The sequence below is a fragment of the Nuphar pumila genome, chromosome 7 (assembly GCF_984573655.1).
Source record: "Nuphar pumila chromosome 7, dmNupPumi1.hap1.1, whole genome shotgun sequence".
Taxonomy (NCBI): Eukaryota; Viridiplantae; Streptophyta; class Magnoliopsida; order Nymphaeales; family Nymphaeaceae; genus Nuphar; species Nuphar pumila.
In genome coordinates, this window is record NC_143255.1 from 116,994,885 (window position 1) to 117,019,266 (window position 24,382).

A 24,382-nucleotide genomic window follows, 5' to 3' on the forward strand; every position below is an offset into this window, starting at 1 on the left:
ACATTGTTTTCTAGCTGGAAGAAATAGGATTGCAAAAAAAATGCTTGTAATATATATATATATATATATATATATATATATATATATATATATATATATATATATATATATATAGAGAGAGAGAGAGAGAGAGAGAGAGGTCTAACATCGGACACCCTTCTCGTCGAACAGTGGTCAGACGTGCCTGGGGCATCCGTTCCATTTTTTTCATGTATTTTGATCTTTAGTAACAGTCACGACCGCTATTAACCGTCTCGCCAGAAAAAGTGCCTTTAGCTAAATGGTATTTTTAACAAAAGGGAAACATCCACTGCTGATCTTGAGCGATCAGTGGCAAAAAAGCATCTGATTTTCATCGAACGGTTTGTGTGTTTGACCATATACTCTCTCTCTCTCTCTCTCTCTCTCTCTCTCTCTCTATATATATATATATATATATATATATATATATATATATATATATATATATATATATATATATATATATATATATAACAAGCTTATATGAGTCAAGCAGTGCCAAGTACCTATTCCTCATATTCAACTTGCCATGCCTATTTTATTAGCAGTTCGGCTCACCATGAACTCATTCTTGTTTGGTTCATGTACTTGGTAAGCCGAGCCATGAGCAACTCGTTAACCAAAAATGAGCAGAGCACAAACAAAGGATGCTTGGCTCGGTTCAGCTTGGGTAAGCTCGTGAGATTATAATATATATATTTTTATGGTATCTATTAGTAGTTGTGTACAGTTGGTAAGGACTTATGAAGACATACATGGGTAACCACATGGGCAATCTTGTTGGCGTTCATAGAAACCATAACCAGAATGTAAAAGCAAAAAATACATACTGGTACACACCATGGATGAGAAGAGCATTGACGCAAGTGCACGGTGTTCTCCTTAGCCTATCGACGCCCACGATGAGCCCATGTCGTCAAGTCGATGGTGAGCAGTACCCTTATGAGTGGAGGTTGCATACATAGCATTCATGTATGTGAATCCTTCACATGCCATATTGAATGTGAACCCTTCATATTCACATAACCCCCTCCCCACTAATGCCTCACTAAAGCCTCCATTAGTGTCTTGTGTCAAACTGGGTCACACTTAGGGTGGACCCGATCTCAAACGTCCAATATTTTCTCACTTGACCCATTGTCACAGAAAGACACAAAATCAAGGTTCATACCGTTATCTCGACTTAATTTTTTTATGTAGGTTCACGTGCTATCCGGTATCACAAGAATGAATCATAAGTCATGGAGATGAACACCTCTTTATAAAATATCATATTTTTATGCACTACAATATAATTTATTTTCAATATTTTAGCATGTTAAGATTACCTTTATAAATATGTTGGCCTTTAACTCATTCTATTGGTCCTTTAATATTGTTATTCTGCTATTGTCTCTACTCAAATAAGAGATACTTTATGCAGAATCAACAATACATAAAGTCATAAAGAATTAATTTAGTTTCATAAATGTGATCATATATAACCATAATGTATTGTCATACATCAGAATGAATCAAACAGATACATCATCTTTACATGTTGAGAATATAATATCAATGTTAGCCCTTTAGTAAGAGGATCTGCAGTCATTTTCTTTTTACTGATTGTATCAATACACAATAGATGATTCTCGGTCCTTTCTTTAACAATAAAGTATTTTAACTACATATATCGACACAAGGTTAAGCTCTTGTTGTTATTCGAGAAAGACACAACAACTTCATTATCACAAAAGTTCTTTAGTGATATCTTCAATTCTAAGACCCATAATGAAGTTTAGAGCAATGAATTCCGCCTCTATTGCTTTCTGCTTCTCCATGAAACGACACCAGCTGCTAGTCGAAAGATGTATTCAGTAGTTAACTTTCTATTGTCGAGTCATTCTCCCAAGTTTGCATCAGAGTATCCAATGACCTTTAAGTGGTCAACATTTCTATAGGTCAACATATAGTCCTTTGTTTCTTGCAAATAATGCATGACCTTTTTTTGTCTTTCAGTATGCAATGCTTAGATTTGACAGATACATACCAAGCATTTTCACAATAAATGTTATATTCGGTCGGGTGTAAGTCTGTGCATACTACAAACTCTCAATTGTTAAAGCATATGAGACTATTATCATATGAGTCTTCTCACTGTCATTATAAGGACAATCATTTAGGCTCAATTTATCACCTTTCACTATAGGTGTCGATTCAAGAGAACAATTCTTCATTTCATATCTTCTAAGAACCTTAAGGATATAGGATTTTTAAGAAAGGTCGAGGATACCCTTAATTCTATCATGACGAATATCAATTTTAAGGACATATGCGACCTCACTCATGTCTATGTTAAAATGAGAGAAAAAAAATCTTTTGTCTCATGTACTATGCTCAATTCATTAGTTGCAAGAAAAATATCATCAACATATAAAACCAAAATTATGAACTTACTCTCACCAGCCTTAAGGTATATGCACTGATCAACAATGTTTTCAGTGAATCCAAAGTTTAAAATTACCTGATTGAACTTTTTATACTACTGGCGGGAAACTTACTTAAGTTTATAAATTAACTTCTTCAATTTGCAAACTAAATTATTTGAGTCATCTACACTGAAACAAGGAGGTTATTACATATATACCTCTTCTTTTAGAAATCGCACTAATGGCCCTTCTTTTTGTCCCATCTTAGTGAAACGAACATAATATTTGCCACATCTATCAAATCTAACCAATTTAATAACTTTGTCGGTTTGTTTTTCTACTTCTTTCTTAAAGTCCTTAAAAACCTGAAAGACTTCAAATTTTTTAAATAATAAGCAGAGATACATATACATTGAGTAATAGTCTATTAAGGTGACAAAATATTTTTTACGCATATAATATAGGAAAAAATGCCCGCAAACATCTATATACACGATCTTCAATTTTTCATTGATATGTTTGGCATCTTTCTTATATGTGTTAGGTTGCTTATCATTTATGCAGTCAACACATATTTTTGTATCTGTGAAATCAAAGGATTCAGTAATTCCTTCTTTCACAAGTCTTTGGACTCGTTCTTTCGATATATGTCATAACCTTTAATGCCAAAGTAAATAGGATTGATTCTCCTTTAGGCCACGTTTATTGTCAATCATAGTGTGCTCAACAGAGTGAGTTTTTTCGAATTTAGAATTTGGTTTTCAAATGATACAAATCATCAACACATATGGAGAACCTACATGAATAAAAAAATTAACATAATAAGTTTGAAGTTTTTAAATTTAAAAATAAAACCAAACTTATCAAGTTTTGAAATCAAAATAAGGTTTCGATTATAGGATGAAACATAATATATCGACCAAATCCAAAATGAATCCTGAATCCAACATAACTCTGTAGGTCTCAACATTCTTGACATGCGAACACATCTTAATTCTTGAGAAGATGCTTCTTTTATGCTCTATTGGTTTTCTTTTGTTCAAAAATGCCTATAAAGCGTTGGCAATGTGCATCGTGACACCAGAATCAATCTACCAACTATGCAATATAACATTGATCAAATTACACTCATAAGAAACAAATACCTTATTATCTTTATTCTTAAGTCATTTCTTATGCTTTAGGCAATTCACCTTCTTATGTTCCTTATTCTTGTAAAAGAAATATTTTATAGAAGAACCTTTTACCTGGATTTGGCTTTCGCTTGAAAGTTTGAACTATCTCTAAAAGTTTTCATTTTGTTCTTCTTCTTAAAGGAACCTTTTACCTGAATTTGGCATTCATGTATGTGAATCCTTCACATGTTATATTGAATGTGAACCATTCACATTCATGTAACCCCCTCTCCGCTCATTCCTTACTAATACTCTACTAAAACCTACATTAATATACTATGTCAAATCGGGTCACAATTAGGGTTAGACCCGATCTAAAATGTTCAATATTCTCCCACTTGACCCACTGACGCAGAAAGGCACAAAATCAAAGTTCATACCATTATCTCAACTTAATTTTTCATGTGGGGTCACATGCTATCCAGTATCACAAGAATGAATCAGAGATGAATACCTCTTTATGAAATATCATATTTCTATGCACTACAATATAATTCATTTTCAGTGCTTTAGCATGTTAAGATTACCTTTATGAATATATTGGTCTTTAACTCATTCTATTGGTCCTTTAATATTATTATTCTGTTATTCTCTCTACCCAAATGAGAGATCATTTATGCAAAATCAACAATGCATAAAGTCATGAAGAATCAATTTAGTTTCACAAATGTGATCACATATAACCATAATATATTGTCATATATCAGAAGAAATCAAACAGACCCATCCCTTTTACATGTTGAGAATATAATCTCAATGCTAGCCCTTTAGTGAGGGAATCTGCAGTCATTTTCTTCGTACCGATTACATCAATATACACTAAATGATTCTCAATCATTTTTTTAACAACAAAGTACTTTAACTATATGTGTCGATAAAAGGTTGAGCTCTTGTTGTTACTCGATAAAAATACTTCATTATTACAAAAGATCTTTAGTGGTCTTTCAATAAAGTTCATAATTTTAAGACTCATAATGAAGTTCCTTATCCAAATGGCCTGAGATAAAGTCTCGTATAGAGAAATAAATTTTGCTTTCATGGTATGAGCAGCAGTTGTAAACAGCTTTTCTCTTCTCCATAAAACGACATCACATGACAGTAAGAAGATGTATTCAGTAGTAGACTTTCTATTGTCGAAACATCCTCTCAAGTTTGCATCAAAGTATCCAATGACCATTAGGTGGTCAACCTTTTTGTAGGTCAACATATAGTCCTTCATTTCTTGCAAATAGTGTGTGACCTTCTTTACTGTCTTCCAGTGCGTAATGCTTAGATTTGACTGATATCTACCAAGCATTCTTACAATAAATATTATATTTGGTCGGGTGCAGGTCTGTGCATACTGCAAACTCTCAACCACCGAAGCATATGGGACAATTGTCATATGAGCCTTCTCATTATCATTTTGAGGATAGACCTTTATGCTCAATTTATCCTCTTTTACTATGGGTGTCAATCTAAGAGAACAATTCTTCGTCCCATATCTTTTAAGAACCTTAAGGATATAGGATTTTTAAGAAAGGCCAAAGACACCCTTAGTTCTATCACAACGAATCTCAGTTCTAAGGACATATACGGCCTCACTCATGTCTATATTAAAATGAGAGGAAAGAAAATATTTTGTCTCATGTAATATGCTCAAATCATTAGTTGCAAGAAGAATATCAACATATAAAAACTCCTACTAGCCTTAAGGTATATGCACTGATCAACAATGATTTCAGTGAATCTAAAGTTTAAAATTACATGATTAAACTTTTTATACCACTGACGAGAGGGTTGTTTAAGTTCATAAATTAACTTCTTCAATTTGCAAACTAAATTATTTGATTCATCTACACTAAACTAGGAGGTTGTTGCATATATACCTCTTCTTTTAGAAATCGTGCTAATGGTCTTTTCTTTTGTCACATCGCAGTGAAACAACCATAATATTTGCCACCTCTATCAGACCTAATCACTTTAATAAATTGATCGGTTTGTTTTTCTACTTCTTTCTTTAAGTCCTTAAAACCCTAAAAGACTTTAAATTTTTTAAATCATAAGTAGAGATACATATACATTGAATAATCGTTTATAAAGGTGACAAAATATTTTTCACTTGTATAACACAGGAAAAAGGCCTGCAAACATTCATATGCATGACCTTCAATTTTTCATTACTGTGTTTAGGATCTTTCTTATATGTGTTAGACTGCTTAGCCTTTACATAATCAACACATGGTTTTGCATCTGTGAAATCAAGGGCTCCAAGAATTCTTTCTTTCACAAATCTTTGGACTTTCTTTCGAGATGTGTCCTAACCTTCGACGTCAAAGCAAATATGATTGATCCTCCTTTAGACCATGTTTATTGGCAATCATTATGTTCTCAACAAAGTGAGATTTTTAAATTTGAAATTTAGTTTTCAAATGATACAAACCATCAACACATATGCAGAACCTACAAGAATAAAAAATTTAACAATAATAAGCTTGGAGTTTTCAAATTTAAAAACAAAACCGAACTTAACAAGTTTTAAAATCAAAATAAGGTCCCAACTATATGATAGAATATAAAAGGTATCCACTAAATCCAAAATGAATCCATACTCCAACACAACTCTTCAAGACCCAACATTCTTGGCACGCGAACACATCTTAATTCCTGAGAAGATGTTTCTTTCATGATCTGTCAGTTTCCTTTTGTTTAGAAATGTCTACAAAGAGTTGGTAATGTGCATCGTGGCACCAAAATCAATCTACTAACTATACAATGAAACATGGATCAAATTGTACTCATGAGAAATGAATGACTTATTACCTTTATTCTTGAGTCATTTCTTATGCTTTAATCTTCTTATGACCATTTTTCTTATAGAAGAAATACTTTATAGAAGAACCTCATACATGAAATTTGACTTTCGCTTGAGAGTTTGAACTCTCCCTAGAGGTTTTTTTTTTCTTCTTAAAGGAACCTTTCTTTGCCACGACCTGTGTTTTTTCTGATGAGAGGTCATATGTGCACTCGGCACCCTCTCACCTTCCAGTCTTTCTTCCACTTCAATACACTTAGTCAAGAGGTTATTAAAAGATCACTTGTCGTTATGTGTATTGTAGGAGATCTTGAAGGGTCCATATTCACTAGGCAACGAGGTCAAAATCAGATAGACAAAAAAGGAGTTTGAAATAGCGAACTTCATGTCATTCAACTCAGATGCAATGTTTCTTATCTCCAAGATGTGCTGTCAGATGTGACTCTCACCAGAATATTTCATGGACACCAACGTGGACATTAGTGTACACGGTCTAGCCTTATTAGAACTGAACCTCAATAGCTCCCAGGAATTCTTTCACTGTCCTACCGTGAGGGATGTAACCTTGAATGTTCTTAGCCGCCCGAGATTGCAAAAGCAACAAGCTAAGTCTATTCGAACGCTCTCACTTCTAAAAAATAGCCTTATGTTCGGTTGTACTATGCTCTGTAAGAGCGGGAGGTTCGTCAGTTATAAAGGTCAAATCTAGGTTCATATAACTAAGAGCGAATAATATTATTTCTTTTCAATCTAAGAAATTGGATTCGTCTAACATGTGGATGTTACTAGAACCGTCAATGGTGAAAAAACCTGATACAATAAGGAACGGAAAAAAAAGACCTTATAATTGCTCAAACGGGACTCATGTTGAAAAGGTAAAAACTGAGACCATTTATTATTTATCTCTTCTGAGACAAACATAATTAGGTTATTATCATTCCACTTTGATGGAAACAATAATACTCATAGTTGTTTCGTCTCCTCAATTCACAAATAATTTACTTCAATTGGTGAAACTGACAAATCATGTAAGTAGAGGCAATTCAACAATGTACCCTTGGGTACAAACATGCTTCATGAACTGGTATACACATCTACTATTACACCCTGTGTGAATTTGAAAAATAATGACTTACCTTCAGGTAGAATCATTGTTTCATAAAGTCACACACAATCATAATATTGAATCTTAACACAGTCCAAAGAATCATCAATCAACACAACTTAAATCACTTTGGTAATTGTATGAGTCAATTAATTGAGATTTTTTACCGTAAACATATTCGTATTATGGAGCATGCCCATGCACATATGATAATGCATGCATATTCATGATAAAATATGTATTATATCATCAAAAAATATAAATTCATACAACTTATATGAATAAATAAATTTTGATGAAAACACATCACAAATGTCATGAATTTAGTCATAATTAATGCTTTAAATATTATGCATAACTTAAATAACATAAAATGTATATATTAGACATGCATAAGTCATGCTTCATTAACAATAAACATATATAAAGTATGAAAACATGACAAAAGCATGCTCTTATGGGTAAAGCCCACAATGCTCAAGCTGGAACCAATCTAAAAATGCTCTGAAACGGCTCCAAACCGATCAACCAAGAGCCTAAATCGGTTTTTGAACAATCAAACTGGTCCAAAACATGTACAAAAGCTCATAAACCCCTAAAACAGAATGATAAGATTTTTTTTTCTTTTATAGATTCATGAAAATGGGGTTTCTACACTCAGGAATCGATAAAAATTTGATAGAAACCGGTCAAAAAAGGCTCTAAACTGGTCCTGAAACGCATTGTATCGATCATAAAACCAGTTCAATTTTAAATGAGTTTAAATAGCACATAGACCTTATTTCGAAACTAATCTGATTCAATCTGAATCTAGATCCAGTTCCAATGGATTTCGAGTCGGAACCCTCTAGTCTGGATCCAGTCTGAATCCAAACCCATTTATTACTGGGTCCTGGGTTGGATCCCACAATCCAAACCCTCCCCGGATCCAGATCTGGTCCAAATGAGATTCAATTATGATCCAGATCCATAATCTGATCCATATCCGAACCCGATCCTAATACAATACAAGTCAAATCCAAGAAACTCGACTTGGTCTAGACCCAAACCCGATCCATAAAAGATTCAAATTGGATTCAGATCTTGGATCGGGTTAGACCCAGACCTGATATCTCAAATGGGTTCAGTCTCATCCAGGTCAGGTCAGACCCAGACCCGGAACCCCAAATGGATCTGGTTCTGGTTCCCAAGGATTGGATCTGGTCCGGTCACCGAGATCGGGTCTTGACCCGACCCGCCTGGATCAGGTTATCCATTTAAAAAAAAAACTAATATCGATTCCTGAGAAACCGAAAACGCTAGATTTCTCAAAAACCGAAAGGTATACTGACGGTGCCTGATAACCTTGCCCCCACCCCCAACCCCCTCGTTCATTTTTGTAGACGTCTGTCGCCGCCCGCCATTTCAGATGACGGCCACTAGCACCGGTGAGTCCGCCGACGACGGCGACCACCACCCCCCGCACAGCGACAGGTCCCTTGTGTTTCGTAGGGAGCATCAGCCGGCTGCCATCGCCACCGACGACCGGGGCAACTACAGTCGACGGCGACGGCCAGTCCATAGTGACCAGCCGCCGTCCGCCGGTAGCTGCAGCAACGGAGGTTAGCCAGGCCTATAAGGAACTTAGTTCCCTGTGGCCTGCCACCACCGAAACAGACACCACTGCCGATCACGACGACTGTAAGCATTGGCCGGCCTTCGACGACCGATGGTCTGCGATTGATCCAACCGTCGGCCAGTGGGTGAATGGTGAAAAACCTGGTTCCATAATTGGTTTTCGACCCCCCTGTTTTTTTTAAGCTCCTTCATCCGCCGTTGGCTGTCACCAACGACGGTAAGTCGAGGGTAGCCACCGGCGTCGGCCAGCCAGCAATGGCCAACCCTCGATGCTAGGGTCGCCCGCAGTGCCAACAGACCCCGTCGAGGGTGCACCGGACAACTCCTCAAATTGAACGGGAGTCCCACGAGAGAGAAGTCCACCTTGTTGCATGAATGCCGACGCACCCACATGCACAGGTCGTCAAGTTGACGGTGAGTAGGACCCTGAACCCAAATGAGAAAAGATGACACCTTTATTGCTCTCGTCAAACCACCATGACTCAATTTACAGTGAGAGGAGAGTGGAGGGTAAATGGCATTGGCATTCACGTATGTGAACCCTTAGCATAACATATTGAATGTAAACCCTTCACATTCACTTAACCCCTCATTAATTTTACACTAATGTCCTCACTAAAGCCTTAGCGTCTTGTGTTAAACCGGGTTACACTTAAGTTGGACCCAATCTTAAAAGTCCAACAAATCTCTCTCTCTCAAAAGGTTGTTAAATGCGATAAGGCGAGGCAGAAGCGAGGCGTAAGCCTCGAGGCGTTGAAGCGTAAGCTTCATGATCAAAATCATAAAATATATAATATTAATAAAATAATAAAAAATTTAAATAAGAACCACTAATTTGCTTTTAGTTATTTTTCATTTTTAATTAATAAAACTTATTTTTGATATTTGATAGATAAACTTACATTTTTAGTGAAACACTATTAAAAAGCATTAAAATCATATTAAATATGAAAGTAATGTTTTAAATTTTGAGCTTATGAAGTTGAACTGTTTATCTAACCGAATCCGTTTGCATCAAGACCGAACTCAAGTCCATATCGAATCTTGCCATCATCAAATTCATCACCGATCTTTGCATCCGCCATTAATTGATGGGGGCCGAACAGAAAGGTAACGTCAGAATCGACAAATTAAGCTAAATTTACAAGCAAACAAGCTGAACTGAGCAGAAACTAGGCTCGACCCATCAGAGCCCACCTCCCTCCAAGCTCTAAGATAGCCGACCCCAGCACCCCCACAATGCATGAGCGAGTGCAACCTAACCGTCCATCTTACCAACTCTAAGATGGACGGTCGACAAGTTCTCAAACCACAAACCTCTCCTTTTTAACACCGCACGACCCTCTCACCTGTACTCACAAGCAGGGGATGGACGACAACAACATTTTCCTATTCTCAGGGGCATAATGATCAAATAAGCCTTTGATTGCACAATGTCGCACGTGACCCAACTACAAAAAAAAACTTCATTAAACCACCACTCTGAACTAACCTTACATTTCAGTACGCTTCAGGTATTGAGTGTGCGCATCAGTACCTTGAGTGTGTGCCTTGCCTCTGAGGGGTGCGTCTCTCTCTCTCTCTCTCTCTCTCTCTCTCTCTCTCTCTCTCTCTCTCTCATGAAGACACACGTGGGTAACCACTTGGACAAAAATGGATAAAAATAATTCTTGGCACTCAAAACTTGTATCCAACCTAGGAAAAACAGACATAATTGGAAAATCTCCTCTCAAAAAAATAACAAAAATGCTTGGTTGGAGGACAAAATACAACACCTGATAAGGTCAATTTTGATCTTCAGCAAAGCAAAGATCTCGACTCATCCTTATCCGTAAACAAAGAGCCCCCACGATTCCTATTACTGTTGCTGCTTCAATGATCCATTCCTTGAGTCCTACTCTTAGAAAGGAGCAGGTCCTTCATTTCTTTGTAGCTACGAAGTTCTTCCAATGCATCGGCAGCCTTCCGGTATGCAAGAAACCCAGATGCTCCAATTTCATTAGAATCTATGACATCAAACTCGGATCTGGATGCCTGAGAGTAGTAGCTATGGTCTTGGCGAAGAGGTGGTGCAGTCCTTAGCATGTGCACAAGCAAGCCAACAGCTGCATCTTGAGACTTTGGCAGGAACACCTGTGACGGACCTGAAGTTTCCTTACCATCAAGGACACTGCAGAGAATGTAAGGTCATCACTTCCTCTGCAAAATGCAAGAAGATGACACCAACCAAAACATTCTGACGAGCTTGTAAACAACTTCATTTGTATTGCTTTTTATCATGACTAGTATTTTTCCCAGCATCCGAGTTCTCTCGTGCATGTGCATTGGTGTGAATCTTATTTATGTTATTATGATGCACGGACAATCACTAATTTCCGGATGCAGGCATTAGAGACCTGAGAATCATAGATGATATCACATAGACATCAAAAAAATCCAACAATTAAGGATGATATTATACCCCAGTATAGTCAAAAGCCCCAGCTAGGCACCAAGTAGTCCGCCTAGTCGGTCTAGGCTAAGTAAAATGCCTAGGCTTTGCAATTCCCAGGTGGGTACCTTAAAAGGTATCAATTTTGCCAACTAGGCACCGATTAAGGCGCCTAGTCGGTGATTAAGCTGCTTCCGCCTAGGCATGAGGGCAGTTTAGTTTTATATATATATATATATATATATATATATATATATATATATATATATATATATATATATATATATATATATATCTGTGTGTGTGTGATTTGTTCTGTGAAATCATGAAAACATACTTAGTTATTATATTTATATATGTGTGTGCTACTTTGCCTTTAGGATTTTTTCTAAACATTAAAATATAATTAATTCTAATTTATTATGTTTTTTATATATGTGTGTTACTTTATTTTTGATGAATTTTTCTATAAAAGCCTGAAAGCATGTTTAACATTATGAATTATATAATATGCTATTTATATATGTATGTGTTATTGTGCCTATGTGAAAGGTTAAAAGCTATGTCACATAGGTGCGGGTGCGGCGATGCAGCACTTTAAAAAAACTTGGGTGTGGGGGTGCGGGAGGGTATATATATATATATATAATTTTTAACAGTTAACAGCAGTAACACTAGTTTTTAGCAGTTAAACAGAAGTAACACTAATTTTTAACAGTATATATTTTTTTTAAAGTCCAGATTTGGCATTTATGAACCTAGGTGTGTTGACCGCACCCAGGATCGGCTTGACCGCGCCGGGTGCCGCACCCGCACCTACACCCGAGTCGCGTCGCATCGACGCGAGTGCAGCACCCTGCTGGCCGAATCTCTGTGACATAGGTTAAAAACATATTTTGTTGATTATACTGAATATGTTATGAATCATTGAAATATATATTTTTGTGTGTGTACAATTATATATGTATATTCTGGCTATGTATATTAATATATTTTGTAAAAGCATGCATAATTTTGTACTTGTGTAATGAAATCATCTTATTAGTAAAAGAATTAAACATATTTGTATGTATATTTTGTGTACTTACTTTTATATTTAATTGGGGTATGCTGCCTAGTCCTCGGCTTGTCTTTACCGACTAGGCACCGCCTTGCGCTCTTGACTACATAGCCCAGTAGTTGCATTCCTCATGCTGCCAACAACGCTCCAAATTGTTCAACTTGAACTAGTAAAAAACATGAATGAATTGCTTTATCATACAAAGGCATCACAGGTCAACAGTCTCGCTTTTTTCTTCTTAGAAAGTCTTACCAAATTTCTTGAATCAAACTGAGCCATCAATTTTCAAGAGGCTGCACCAATGATATCTGACACATGATCCCAATTATACCTATTGATTAATAACAAAAATGATCTCTCTCTTTCTATATATATACAAACATGCTAAATGAAATATGCTAAATGGTTTTTCGACTTTTCCGGTGCTTTTTCATAACTTCCATACCTTCTATTAGGTCTCGCCAGCAATGAGATTATGAAGTCTTTACAGGTTATGTTTTTCATTGAAAAACAAAAAAGAAATGAATTGAAGTTGTATGTGACATTCATTCCCCCACTTTTCACTTTTCTTATAACATATGCAATCCAGTTGTACATCTACCTTTATACATGGGAAACATGGCGCATTGATTATATCTTTAAAAACAAAAGCAGAAACCCATGATTGAAGACGTATATTAATCCATTTCCTTATTTCTGAATTTTCCTATCACATGCATTCCATTGTACATCTGCCTTGCATGGGTGATATGCTGCACAGGTTACATCTCTTGCACGGCCTTCTTGTTGATCTAAATGAATTTCATTTATTGGATCCTAACTCAATACATCTATCAGCTCAAACCATATTTCACATTTATTTATGAATATTACCAACACTCAAAGGCATAAGTGGAAGATAACTCCATAACTCATGTGATCTTCTTCACTGAAACGAGTTTAGCTGGCTTGGACAATCTTAAAATGACACAGAAATGGCTTCAGTTCTCTAGGAATGGGAGGAGCGTAAACACCATTTCGAAAAAAATGCACGTTACTAAACTAATGCATGCTTGTTTCATGACAGTCGTTATCATTCCCACAAATATAGCAGCTACAACATGACATACTCTTCCTATGGCCTATGTCACATGGGTGCGGGTGCAGGGGTGCAGAAAAAATATAATATATATATATATATATATATTGGACATAAATGACCCTGGGTGCGTTGACCGCACCTAGGGTCAGGTTGACCGCACTGGGTGCCGCACCAGCACGCACCCGACACGGGTGCGGCACCTAGTTGGCCGAGTCCCTGTGACATAGCCTATGGCATGGTACTATTAACTAAATAGGCTCATTTCTCCACACATGCCTACCCCACCCAAGAAAGTTGGAAGCAAAAAAAAAAACAAAGAACGGTTCCAAGCAAGCCCCTTTATCATCTATGCTATCCTGGACTTATTTCATCACTTTCACAAACTATCATGCAACATATAAAATATTTTTTAGCTAGATTGGAGTCTATATCGAACCTATAGATTAAAAATGAATATTCACTTTTTCCATATGGCCATATCTTAAGAGTACTGCAATAATACCGTAATTTTCAACACTTTTTCTAGGTTTCATAATGTATATACGCCCAATCCTCAACTTGTTTGGCAAAAGAAGCAACTCATCAAGCAAGAATATATGAAAAGTAAATTTGTAACTTTTTAATTGATGAACTAACAACATAAAAATTATAATATAATAGTGATGTTGTTTGAAAGAGGAGGGGAGCAAATAGTTTCCTATTTTTTAAGGACAAGGGGCTAAACCAGCTTAAAAGAAATGAACAGGGTAAAAGAGTGAGCAATTTCTTATTTTTAAGGCTTTCTATGTATAGTGAATTGCATTTTCATATTTAGGTTCAACCTACAAAAGTGGCCAACAGCGGGGCACCTTAGTTCTACAGTACTTATTGCAGAACCCACATCTGTCAATGCATGATGGGAAAACAAAAATAGAATGGAAAGAGAAGTTTAAAATATCAGTTTGAGATAAATAAAGAAGCGAAAGAAAAAAAATCATTAAAGAGACAACTGAAAGAGAAACATGAAAAAAAAAATAGAGGGAAAAAGATTTAGCAATGACAGAAATATCAAGAGAAGTCACCAGGGAAACAAGAAGAAGACCTCCACAAGATTTGGATCTAAGGATAAAGTAAAACACAACCAATTACAGAAAAAATGGAAACTTGTAGAAACACTTGATCTTAGCTAAAAGGCCAAGAAAGGCAGGGAACTTTTGGAAACATAAAGAAACGAAAAACAAGTATAAATGGCAGTATCAACGAGAATAATACAATACTAAGTAAACATGCCTTCTCATGATTTGCGTAGTCCAAAGAAGATAAATGAGAAGGGAAGAAAAGAGAAAAGTATTGCCTGACCTACTATGTCACAGGGACTCGGCAAAACAGGTGCCGCACCCGCGTCGACGCGAAGCGACGCGGGATCGCGTGCGGGTGCGGCACCGGGTGCGGTCAACACGACCCTGGGTGCGGTCAACGCACCCAGGGTCATTTTTGTCCAAATTTTTGGGCGAAATTCCCCCCCCCCCTGATGAAAAGGAGGAGGATTAGGGCAAAAAAAAATTTTTTGCCCTAATCTCTCCTCTCTCTCCCCCTGAGCTCGAGCTCTCCCATCGCCGCCCCAGCTCCGCCGCCCCCAGCTCCGCCGCCCCCAGCGTCGCCGCCCCCAGCACCGCCGCCCCCAGCTCCGCCGCCCCCAGCTCCGCCTCCCAGACTCCTCCTCTCGGCTCGCAGGTATGTCTCTCGTCTTCTTGGGTCGGCTGGGGAGGGGCCGAGCACCCCCCCCCCCTCTCTCGGTCTCTTGTTGGGTCGGCAGGGGAGGGGCTGAGCCTCCCCTGCTCCCTCATTTTTCGGCACAGGAGGGGCCGAGCCCCTCCCCCATCCTTTTTTTTTTTGGGTCGACAGGGGAGGGGCCGAGCCCCTCCCCCATCTTTTTTTTTTTTGGGTCGATAGGGGAGGGGCCGAGCCCCTCCCCCATCTTTTTTTTTTGGGGGTCGACAGGGGAGGGGCCGAGCCCCTCCCCCATCAGTTTTTTTTTTTTGGGTCGACAAGGGAAGGGTCGAGCCCCTCCCCCATCTTTTTTTTTTTTTGGGGTCGACAGGGGAGGGTCCGAGCCCCTCCCCCATCTTTTTTTTTTTTGGGTTGACAGGGGAGGGGCCGAGCCCCTCCCCCATCAGTTTTTTTTTTGGGTCGACAGGGGAGGGGCCGAGCCCCTCCCCCATCTTTTTTTTTTTTGGGTCGACAGGGGAGGGGCCGAGCCCCTCCCCCATCAGCTTTTTTTTTTTTGGGTTAACAGGGGAGGGGCCGAGCCCCTCCCCCATCTGTTTTTTTTTTTTGGGTCGACAGGGGAGGGGCTGAGCCCCTCCCCCATCTTTTTTTTTTTTTTGGGTCGACAGGGGAGGGGCCGAGCCCCTCCCCCATCAGTTTTTTTTTTTTGGGTCGACAGGGGAGGGGCCGAGCCCCTCCCCCATCTGTTTTTTTTTTTTTTTGGTGTCGACAGGGGAGGGGCCGAGCCCCTGTCACATCTGTTTTTTTTTTTTGGGTCGACAGGGGAGGGGCCGAGCCCCCCTCGCTCTCGCTCTCTTGTTGGGTTGGCAGGGGAGGGGCTGAGCCCCCCCTTCTCCCTGTGTTTTTGAATTGAATTGAAAATTGTAATGTATTTTTTTTTGTGTTTTCAGGATAAAAATGACGGATAAAGGGAAAGGACTTGCGTCATCCTCATCCCAACATGTGAGTTCTGCTGCTAGTTTTGCTGATAGTTGCAGTGGGATTGATGATGTGGGGCCACTATGGATACATGTAGATAAACTTGCAAAAACTGGAGAAGGAGGTGGTGGGAACAAAAGATTTCGATGCAAACTCTGCGAAAAAGATTTTGTTGGGTCTTACACAAGAGTGAAGGCTCATTTGTTGAAGATACCAGGACATGGCATTTCAGCTTGCAGAAAAGTTGATGAGCCAATGCGAAGGCAATACAAGAAAATACAAGAAGAATATGAGAAGAGAAAGGCAATGGCCGATTCTTCTGCAGTCAGTGTGCCATTTGCAAGCCATCAAGAAGATGCTGAAAAAAAAAGAAAAGTCAATCTAGGAGGTAGAGGAACGATACAAACAGCATTCAATACATATGGAAGAGAAGAATTGGATAGAAAAGTTGGGAGGTATTTTTATTCTGGTTCACTCCCATTTAATGCGGCTAGAAATCCTTATTGGAAGGATTTAGTAACATCCTTGGCAAATTGTAATTTGAGTGGTTATGTGCCTCCAAGTTCAGAAAAAATACGAACCACACTTCTTGCAGAAGAGAGGGCAAACGTGGAGAGGTTGCTAGAAATTAAAAAATATTCATGGGAGCAAAATGGAGTTTCCATTGTGTCTGATGGATGGACAGATATTCAAAGGCGTCCATTAATCAATTTCATTGCTTGTTCGCTTAGTGGCCCAATATTCTTGAAAGCAGTTGATGCATCTGGGAAATATAAAAATGCAGAGTATTTGAAGGGATTGTTTATAGAAGTGATAAAAGAAGTGGGTGATCAGAAAGTGGTACAAATCATTACAGACAACGCTCCGGTTTGTAAAAGTGCAGCGTTGAGTTTGGAGAGTGAGTACCCTCATATTTTTTGGAGTCCCTGTGTAGCACACAGCTTAAATCTAGCCCTAAAGAGCATATGCAACCCCAAAGAAGAAGAAAATTCACAAGCATATGCTTTATGTTCATGGATTGAAGATTTAGAAAGAAATGTCAAAAGCATTAGGAATTTTGTTGTTAACCACCATCGTGCTAATGCTATATTTAATAGGCATTCTGATTTGAAATTGTTGAAGGTCGCTGAAACACGTTTTGCGTCCATCATTGTGATGATGAAGAGGATTAAAAGAGTGAAGAATGCTTTGATTAACATGGTGACTGATGAAAATTGGACATTCTATCGTGTTGATGATGATATGAAGGCTCAAGAAATTAAGAAATTCATTCTTGATGATGAGTTTTGGGACAGAGTGGTATACTTCCTTCAATTTACGCAACCTATTTGGGAAATGTTAAGAGAAGTTGATAAGGATGAGCCCATGCTTCACAGAGTTTATGAAATGTGGGATAATATGATTGAAAAAATACAAGCTATAGTTTTCATGCATGAAGAAAAAAATCCTGCATTGGATGATTCAGATTTTTTTAATCATATTCATTCAATTTTAGTCAGAAGATGGGATAAGAGCAACACTCATTTGCATTGCATGGCACATTCTCTTAATCCAAAATATTATGCAAATAAGTGGCGGGCTGGTGGTATTGGTCGTGTCCCTCCAAATTTAGACCCAGAGCTATCAAGACATAGAAATATGTGCATGACAAGACTTTTTCCAGAAGCACATCTTCTACATCAAGTCACACAAGAGTTTGGAAAATTTTCATCTTCGAGATTATATGCACCGGCATTATTCGCGAGAGAAGAAGATAATATAGATCCTATCACATGGTGGTCAACATTTGGATCGGAAACACCTCTTCTGCAACGTCTTGCATTAAGATTGCTATCGCAGCCTGCTAGTTCATCTTGTTGTGAAAGAAATTGGAGCACATATTCTCAAATCCACAACATGAAGAGAAATAAACTCACCAGCAAGCGTGCAGAGGATTTAGTATATGTTCATTCAAATCTTCGATTACTTTCGCGAAGCAATGATGAATACAGGTACTAATTTGCTCTCTTAGTTATTTGATTATTTTTTAGTTTTCATTTAAATATACTTGTATTGTATTTATCATTTTCAAATTGGGTTTATAATGCAGACAAGGAACATCCAAATTTTGGGATGTAAACCCAGAAGAGTGTGACTTCGAGGGAGAACATGAATTCAACGTAATAAACATGGATTTAGCTGAGCCCAGTATTCCTTCTAATGATGCATTTGATGATGAAGAAGAAAATTATTAGCATCCATTACTTCATCAGGATATACTTTGGTATGTAATTTAGTTCTTTTATGCATACTTATTTGATTGATATTTAGGTCGATTTATGTAATTGCTTTACTTATTTGATTGATAATTTGATATTTAGGTTGATATACTGCATGCATGATATGATAAATCATATTATGAGTTTATGACAATGTTTACTGTTAAATGTTAAACTGTTAAAACTTCAAAATTATATATATATATATATATATAATTTTTTTTTTACATTTTTGCCCCTGCCGCACCCCCGCACCCGGGTTTTTTGGAAGTGCCGAATCCCCGCACCCGCACCCGCTCCCGCACCCGCACCCATGTGACATAGCTGACCTATATAAGATGCTAGTTCCACACAAAGACATCCATAAAGAAAAGGATAAGCCAATAAATGACACAAGTTTCTTGCAGTAATACCTTAAGCTATGACACAAAAGGTCACATGGAGACACAGATCATGCACCAATGAGTGTCTTCAAGACTTTATGAAGCAGACGTGACAACTGAGAATCAGGGGCATTTTATTTTTCCTTTTTTCTGGCTAGGACAAGGGAAACACCACCCCTCCCCCATCACCAATTGCACATTGACAGGCCTCCAGTTGGTAAAATGCTTGAGGTCCCCCATGCCCACTGGGGAGTAAATCCAACTTGAAGCTCATAACAAAGGGATGAACCCGTGTTTCAAACCATGGTCATCCCATGTCATGTGACAAACCAGTCACCACTAACCAGGAAGACAGAGGTGCAGAACCCTTGTGAGCAATATGTGGTTACCTAGAGAATTGAAAAATATATACTGTTCGGGTTATGGATCTTTGAGCCATGACCACTATGGAACGCTAAAAAATAATCAAAACTGAAATTACCGAATATTATCTCCTCTAAACTCCCACTCACACATATAATATAGTGATCGTGCAAGCATATGCAATACATCTGTAAGTTTGCATTCAGTATGCATTTGAATCTCGTGCCGAGACCAAAAACCCCACTCGTAGATTATCAGAATACATAGACACAATTCCAAACATATCCATCACATATATGTGCTTTCCAAATCTATATACATGTTTAAATCACAGATCAGACAGTGAAATACATATAGAGAAGCACTAGAGGGCTATGGTTCACAATGCTAGGTCATGGGCCATCAGATTCAAGTCACACAACTTATACAAGAGGACATCTCTGCAAACCAAAACGAATCAACTAGTAACAACAACAACAATAACAGCCTATGTCACATGGGTGCGGGTGCGGGTGCGGGTGCGGGTGCGGCACTTTCAAAAAACTTGGGTGCGGGGGTGCGGCAAAAATATAAAAAATTATATATATAAAGTCCAAAAGTTGGACATAAATGACCCTGGGTGGGTTGACCGCACCCAGGGTCAGGTTGACCGCATCGGGTGCGGGTGCGGCACCTAGTTGAAGAGTCCATGTGACATAGATAACAGCAATAATAATAAAAATAATAATACTTAGTATTATTATTATTGTTATTATTATTATTATTATTGTAACGTCACGCAACCATAACTTTGTGCAAAAATGAAAAGGGTAAAAAAAAGCCAGGAATGAGGGCGACCTTATTTGAGAATCTGTTGTATCAACATCATCCACAGCAAAGGGACATGAGAAGTCATAATCATCTAACTCATCTTGGAAAGATACCCTGCTTGAGCTCCTTGAAAATCCGATACGTGGTGAGCTGCTTGAAGACACCACTCCTGAGAACCTACCAGAATCATCTCTGCCATCCTTGAAAACCTGAGGGAGGCAAACAAGCACAAGTTCAGCAGGCAAATTATGCAACAGAACCTCAAATGTTCACAATATAATGGCATTAGTGTACATCAAATACATTACCTTTGGACCAGAGTACGTATGCAAGTTTGTAGTGCCTGGGGGGAATTCCCCTGGTTTTAGAGAATCCAGCTTCCTGAAGCTTTTACTTTCAGACAAATAGTCCTGATATCCTGAAATATTGCCAATGGAAGCCCTGCAACTATCATCCTGAGAGAAACTGTCAGGCCTTGAGAATCTAGGGGATAGAGGTGGTAGAGGAAACCTGTTTGAATCAGAGGAGCTTGAAGTTGGATACCCTGGACTTTGACTAGCCATCGGTTGAGGAATGCTGACAGGAGCACTTTCCAAATGCCGATGAGACAATAACAGATTACGACAAGAAGAATTTGTTGGTGGAGATGGGTAAGAAGATGGGGAAAATGGAGGTGAGAGCCAGTACTCATCCAAGCTCATGCCCTTCTTACGAGCTAAAGATTTAGAACCAAATGATGAAGATCGTGGAAGGTTAGTTTGTGAGCTTATAGGAGGCGAGTTACCCATAAGATGGTGATTGTGGGGCCTGTTCTGATGCATGTACAAATTTGAAAGTGAAGCATTAGCACCTGAAGATGTAGAAGGCGAGGGGGAGGGGGATGTAACAAAGGGATGCGATGGGTGAGAGCTGGTGTGGACATATGGAGCAACTCTGTTAAGACCGCTTGTCCAACTATGAGGACGCTGAAATGGGGCAGAAGAAGGTGGCTTAAACTGTTGCAATGGAAAAGAAGTGGCACAAACGCATCTATCCACAGATTCAGCAGGTGATCCGGATGGGAATATCTTCACAGGATCAGCAGCAGGACTACCAACATAGTCTACTATTATCTGTGGTGCCATCACTGTTGAAGTTTCAACATTCAGATCCGACATGTTTGCACGGTATGATGCAGATAGACAAAGCTGACCAAAGGGGGTCTCTAAAGGGGAGAAATTGAACTGTTGCATCAACTCCTCCTCTGCATGAGAGAAAGGCTCTGAAAAGGATGAAATTTTGTAGCTAAGTTTAAAGTTGTTGGCATCATTTGTTGAGTTGAGCATTCTAAAAAGTCTATAGGCGGGCAAAAGCCTTGAAGTTGCATAAAGGGAACGTAAACTTATAGTTAGTCTCTTGTACATCCTCTTAATGACTGGGTGGCCATCGACAGAATGCGTATACATTTGCGGGGATCCAACTTCAATTTCTCCAGTATTACCCCGGACCTTACAACTGCTATCGTCATACTTTGCATTCTCTCCACCTGCCAATGTCTTACCCAGTGAAAAATCCCTACCACTTTCCCTGAGAGATTCACACTGGATAAACCATCTCTCTATAACTGTCTGATTGCTTGTTCTCAATGATGGAATGTAGTCGCCTCCCGCACCCCAGCAGCTTAAAGGCTGTCCTCTTGGAGACGAAATACTCATAGAATTTTGCTTCGACAGCCGCCCAATGCCAAAACTAGAGCCTTCCCCTTCTGACCCAGCTTCTTGAACAAGAATCACATCAACAACCAGTGGACCTCCAACATTCTTATACCAAACATTCATGCACTCTGCAGCCGCTGAACACTCACCTATGGCCAAACTGAACCATTTATCCCTCCGTTTAGAACGGGACGAGCTCGGCCCACTATGGTCTGCGTCCTGATACTGAGAACGCAAACAAGGGATCCTAGATTCCAGTATTATCTGCAGGCTCTTCAAGTAAAACTCCGAAATGATCTGCTCTGCTTTCGTAGACTCAGAATGCGCCATAGCATGCAATGACAATATGATCAGCTACGATTCATGAAACTGCGAGCTTGATAGCGAACTGATATCTTCGATATTTGAACTACGCAAATGGGTGAAGTAAAACCGAGATCAAACCGTATCAGCCCAGAATCCCAATAACATTCCAATAATCCAAAATTTCAATAACGACCTCGAAAACCTATTAGCATTATATCAATACAAATCCCGTCGTAATAACGAGTTCCAAGTTCATTAAATTCATATCAGCATCACCATAAAAAGAATCCCCTACTTCTTGCCAGTGTTTCGTGTTGCGTCACAGATTCATCAGAAAACAAAACGGATTCCAAAAATGAAACCCCCCTGCTAGAAATTCGCAAGCAAATCAAAACACTGAACAATAATAATGATTCATAAACACACAGAAAAACATCATGGCGATGTAATCCAGATTAACCATCATAAATTTAAACCTACTCGCCAAAATGAAACAGAATATCAACGTCTTCAGAAAAAAAAAGGCATCATTTCTGGGAAAGAAAAAAAACTAAATTTCAAATTCTCCGATCAAACCCTAGAAAATCTCCTATCACCAAACGGAGAAAATGAAGCCAACTTCCAAACAAAAACTTCGCGAAACGAACAAAAGAAGCCGCATCAATCTTACCTTGAGAAAGGAATTCCAGAAAAAGGAAAACACGAAAGAATGACAAAAAACACAATCCCGCGTTTGAGTCGCGATCAGAGGACCATACGGTCGGGGTCGGAGACGGGGGCCGGCAGTTTCCGCCCGGTCATTGCCGCCTCCTTCTCGCAGAGAAGGGACGTCCGGCTAACGGAATCCGACGCTCCCGCGTCTCCCATAGCACACCGATTAATCACGCCGATAATCACGCCGACGGCTCCTAATTAAACCTCGATACCAACCAATAGCCGTGGAGATTAGTGATAATCCGACTTCCTAGTGGTTCGTCCCCTCTCTTTAATCTTTCGGACTCCTCGTTCCCGATTTAACTGTACTTTATTGAGATCCGTCAGTAACATCGGCGGCACTTCCAGCTAAAGATTGCAGTGGAACGGGGGAAACGGGCTCCGTCCCTTTTGGACCGGAGATGAAAGACACTGGGATGGAGGTTAAAATCAAAACTCGTGTAGGGAAGGAGTCGGAGATGGACTTAAGCTTTTTCTTGGCATTTCAAAAAATTTTATCTCGAATAATTTTTTTTTAAAATAATTTTAAAAATTACATTAAAAATTTGAATGAAATAAAAGCTTTGACCTATTACATATTTATCATTTTATTTTTAAATAAATTTAAAATTTACCCTCTACAATTAATAAATGTCCTTTACAAACTTTGAATCAAACAATATCGTAGTTCTTCAAATTAAATAACATCAAAGCCCTCGACCTCTTGTGAATGCTTACAATCTAAAACACAACAAAAATAGAAAAAAAATCTGGCTTGGTTCCCACCGCAACCTCCCACCGTCGTGTAGTCTTTTATTCGCTACCTCAAAAATATTTAATAATAACAGGGTCAGACTAGTAGAAAAGTGTTATTCAATACATATAAATTAAAATACGCACGCAAAAACATATTTCAATACTCACACTTGCATATTCAATCATTCGCACTTGCATAACACTTTTAATTGAAAGCAATCTTTGAGTCATAAGCATTTAAATATGAATGAGCAGTTAAAAATATATGCACTTACCATTTCAGAATTTGATCTGTATGCATGAGTGAGTTTTTATCTTTAATTAGTTTTTCTTTTTAAATGATGCATGTTATGCCTAACTAAATACACAATCATTTTAAATTTCAGTTCTTAGTCATGTGGGTACTAACACAGGCTTAAACCTAGATCAGAGTCATGACACAATGTGTTTTCATACAATCGTGGTTTTGGCCTGACTGAGCATCTTTCACCAGTCCTACAGGTGAGGAACGAGCGCATTAAGAAAGCGCTCCCAACATTGTCATCCTGATGCATTAGTTTTTCACTCATGAGTTTCAATCATCTGCATTATAGTCTAATGTGGAAGGTTCTCTTATTTTTGTGGCTGAAAAACAATCTTCCTTACTCAAAAACAATATCCACGAAGCTGAAAGTATTGTTTGTCTTCTCCTTACAAGCATTATATTTTAGTGTCATATACTTAAACTGTTTAAATTCATTAA

At 38.5% G+C, this 24,382-nt stretch overlaps 2 protein-coding genes across 2 annotated transcripts; one reads left to right on the forward strand and one right to left on the reverse strand.

Moving 5' to 3' along the window:
- Window positions 1-10,777: 10,777 nt before the first annotated feature.
- On the reverse strand, window positions 10,778-23,343 carry LOC149833103 (autophagy-related protein 13a-like). The gene is made up of 4 exons (XM_090014909.1): window positions 22,862-23,343; window positions 20,500-22,557; window positions 20,219-20,400; window positions 10,778-11,290 (listed from the first exon to the last, which is right to left on the reverse strand). The coding sequence occupies exons 2-4, from the start codon at window positions 22,213-22,215 to the stop codon at window positions 10,993-10,995; spliced, it is 2,196 nt and encodes a 731-aa protein (XP_089871035.1). The 5' UTR covers window positions 22,216-22,557; window positions 22,862-23,343; the 3' UTR covers window positions 10,778-10,992.
- LOC149833104 (putative transcriptional regulator tpeD) lies at window positions 15,960-18,948 on the forward strand. The gene is made up of 2 exons (XM_090014910.1): window positions 15,960-18,368; window positions 18,467-18,948. Exons 1-2 carry the CDS (start codon window positions 16,357-16,359, stop codon window positions 18,609-18,611), a joined length of 2,157 nt encoding a protein of 718 aa, XP_089871036.1. The 5' UTR covers window positions 15,960-16,356; the 3' UTR covers window positions 18,612-18,948.
- Window positions 23,344-24,382: the final 1,039 nt, after the last annotated feature.

What these genes read in the sequence shown, in the direction of transcription:
- LOC149833104 (XM_090014910.1), top strand. Translation starts at nt 16,357, where the DNA reads ATGACGGATAAAGGGAAAGGACTTGCGTCATCCTCATCCCAACATGTG. An exon ending in CGAAGCAATGATGAATACAG is followed by an intron (nt 18,369 to 18,466) that starts GTACTAATTTGC and finishes TTTATAATGCAG; the next exon opens with ACAAGGAACATCCAAATTTT.
- LOC149833103 (XM_090014909.1), bottom strand. Translation starts at nt 22,215, where the DNA reads ATGGCGCATTCTGAGTCTACGAAAGCAGAGCAGATCATTTCGGAGTTT. An exon ending in ATACGTACTCTGGTCCAAAG is followed by an intron (nt 20,401 to 20,499) that starts GTAATGTATTTG and finishes TGCCTCCCTCAG; the next exon opens with GTTTTCAAGGATGGCAGAGA. An exon ending in ACAACAGATTCTCAAATAAG is followed by an intron (nt 11,291 to 20,218) that starts GTCGCCCTCATT and finishes CATTCTCTGCAG; the next exon opens with TGTCCTTGATGGTAAGGAAA.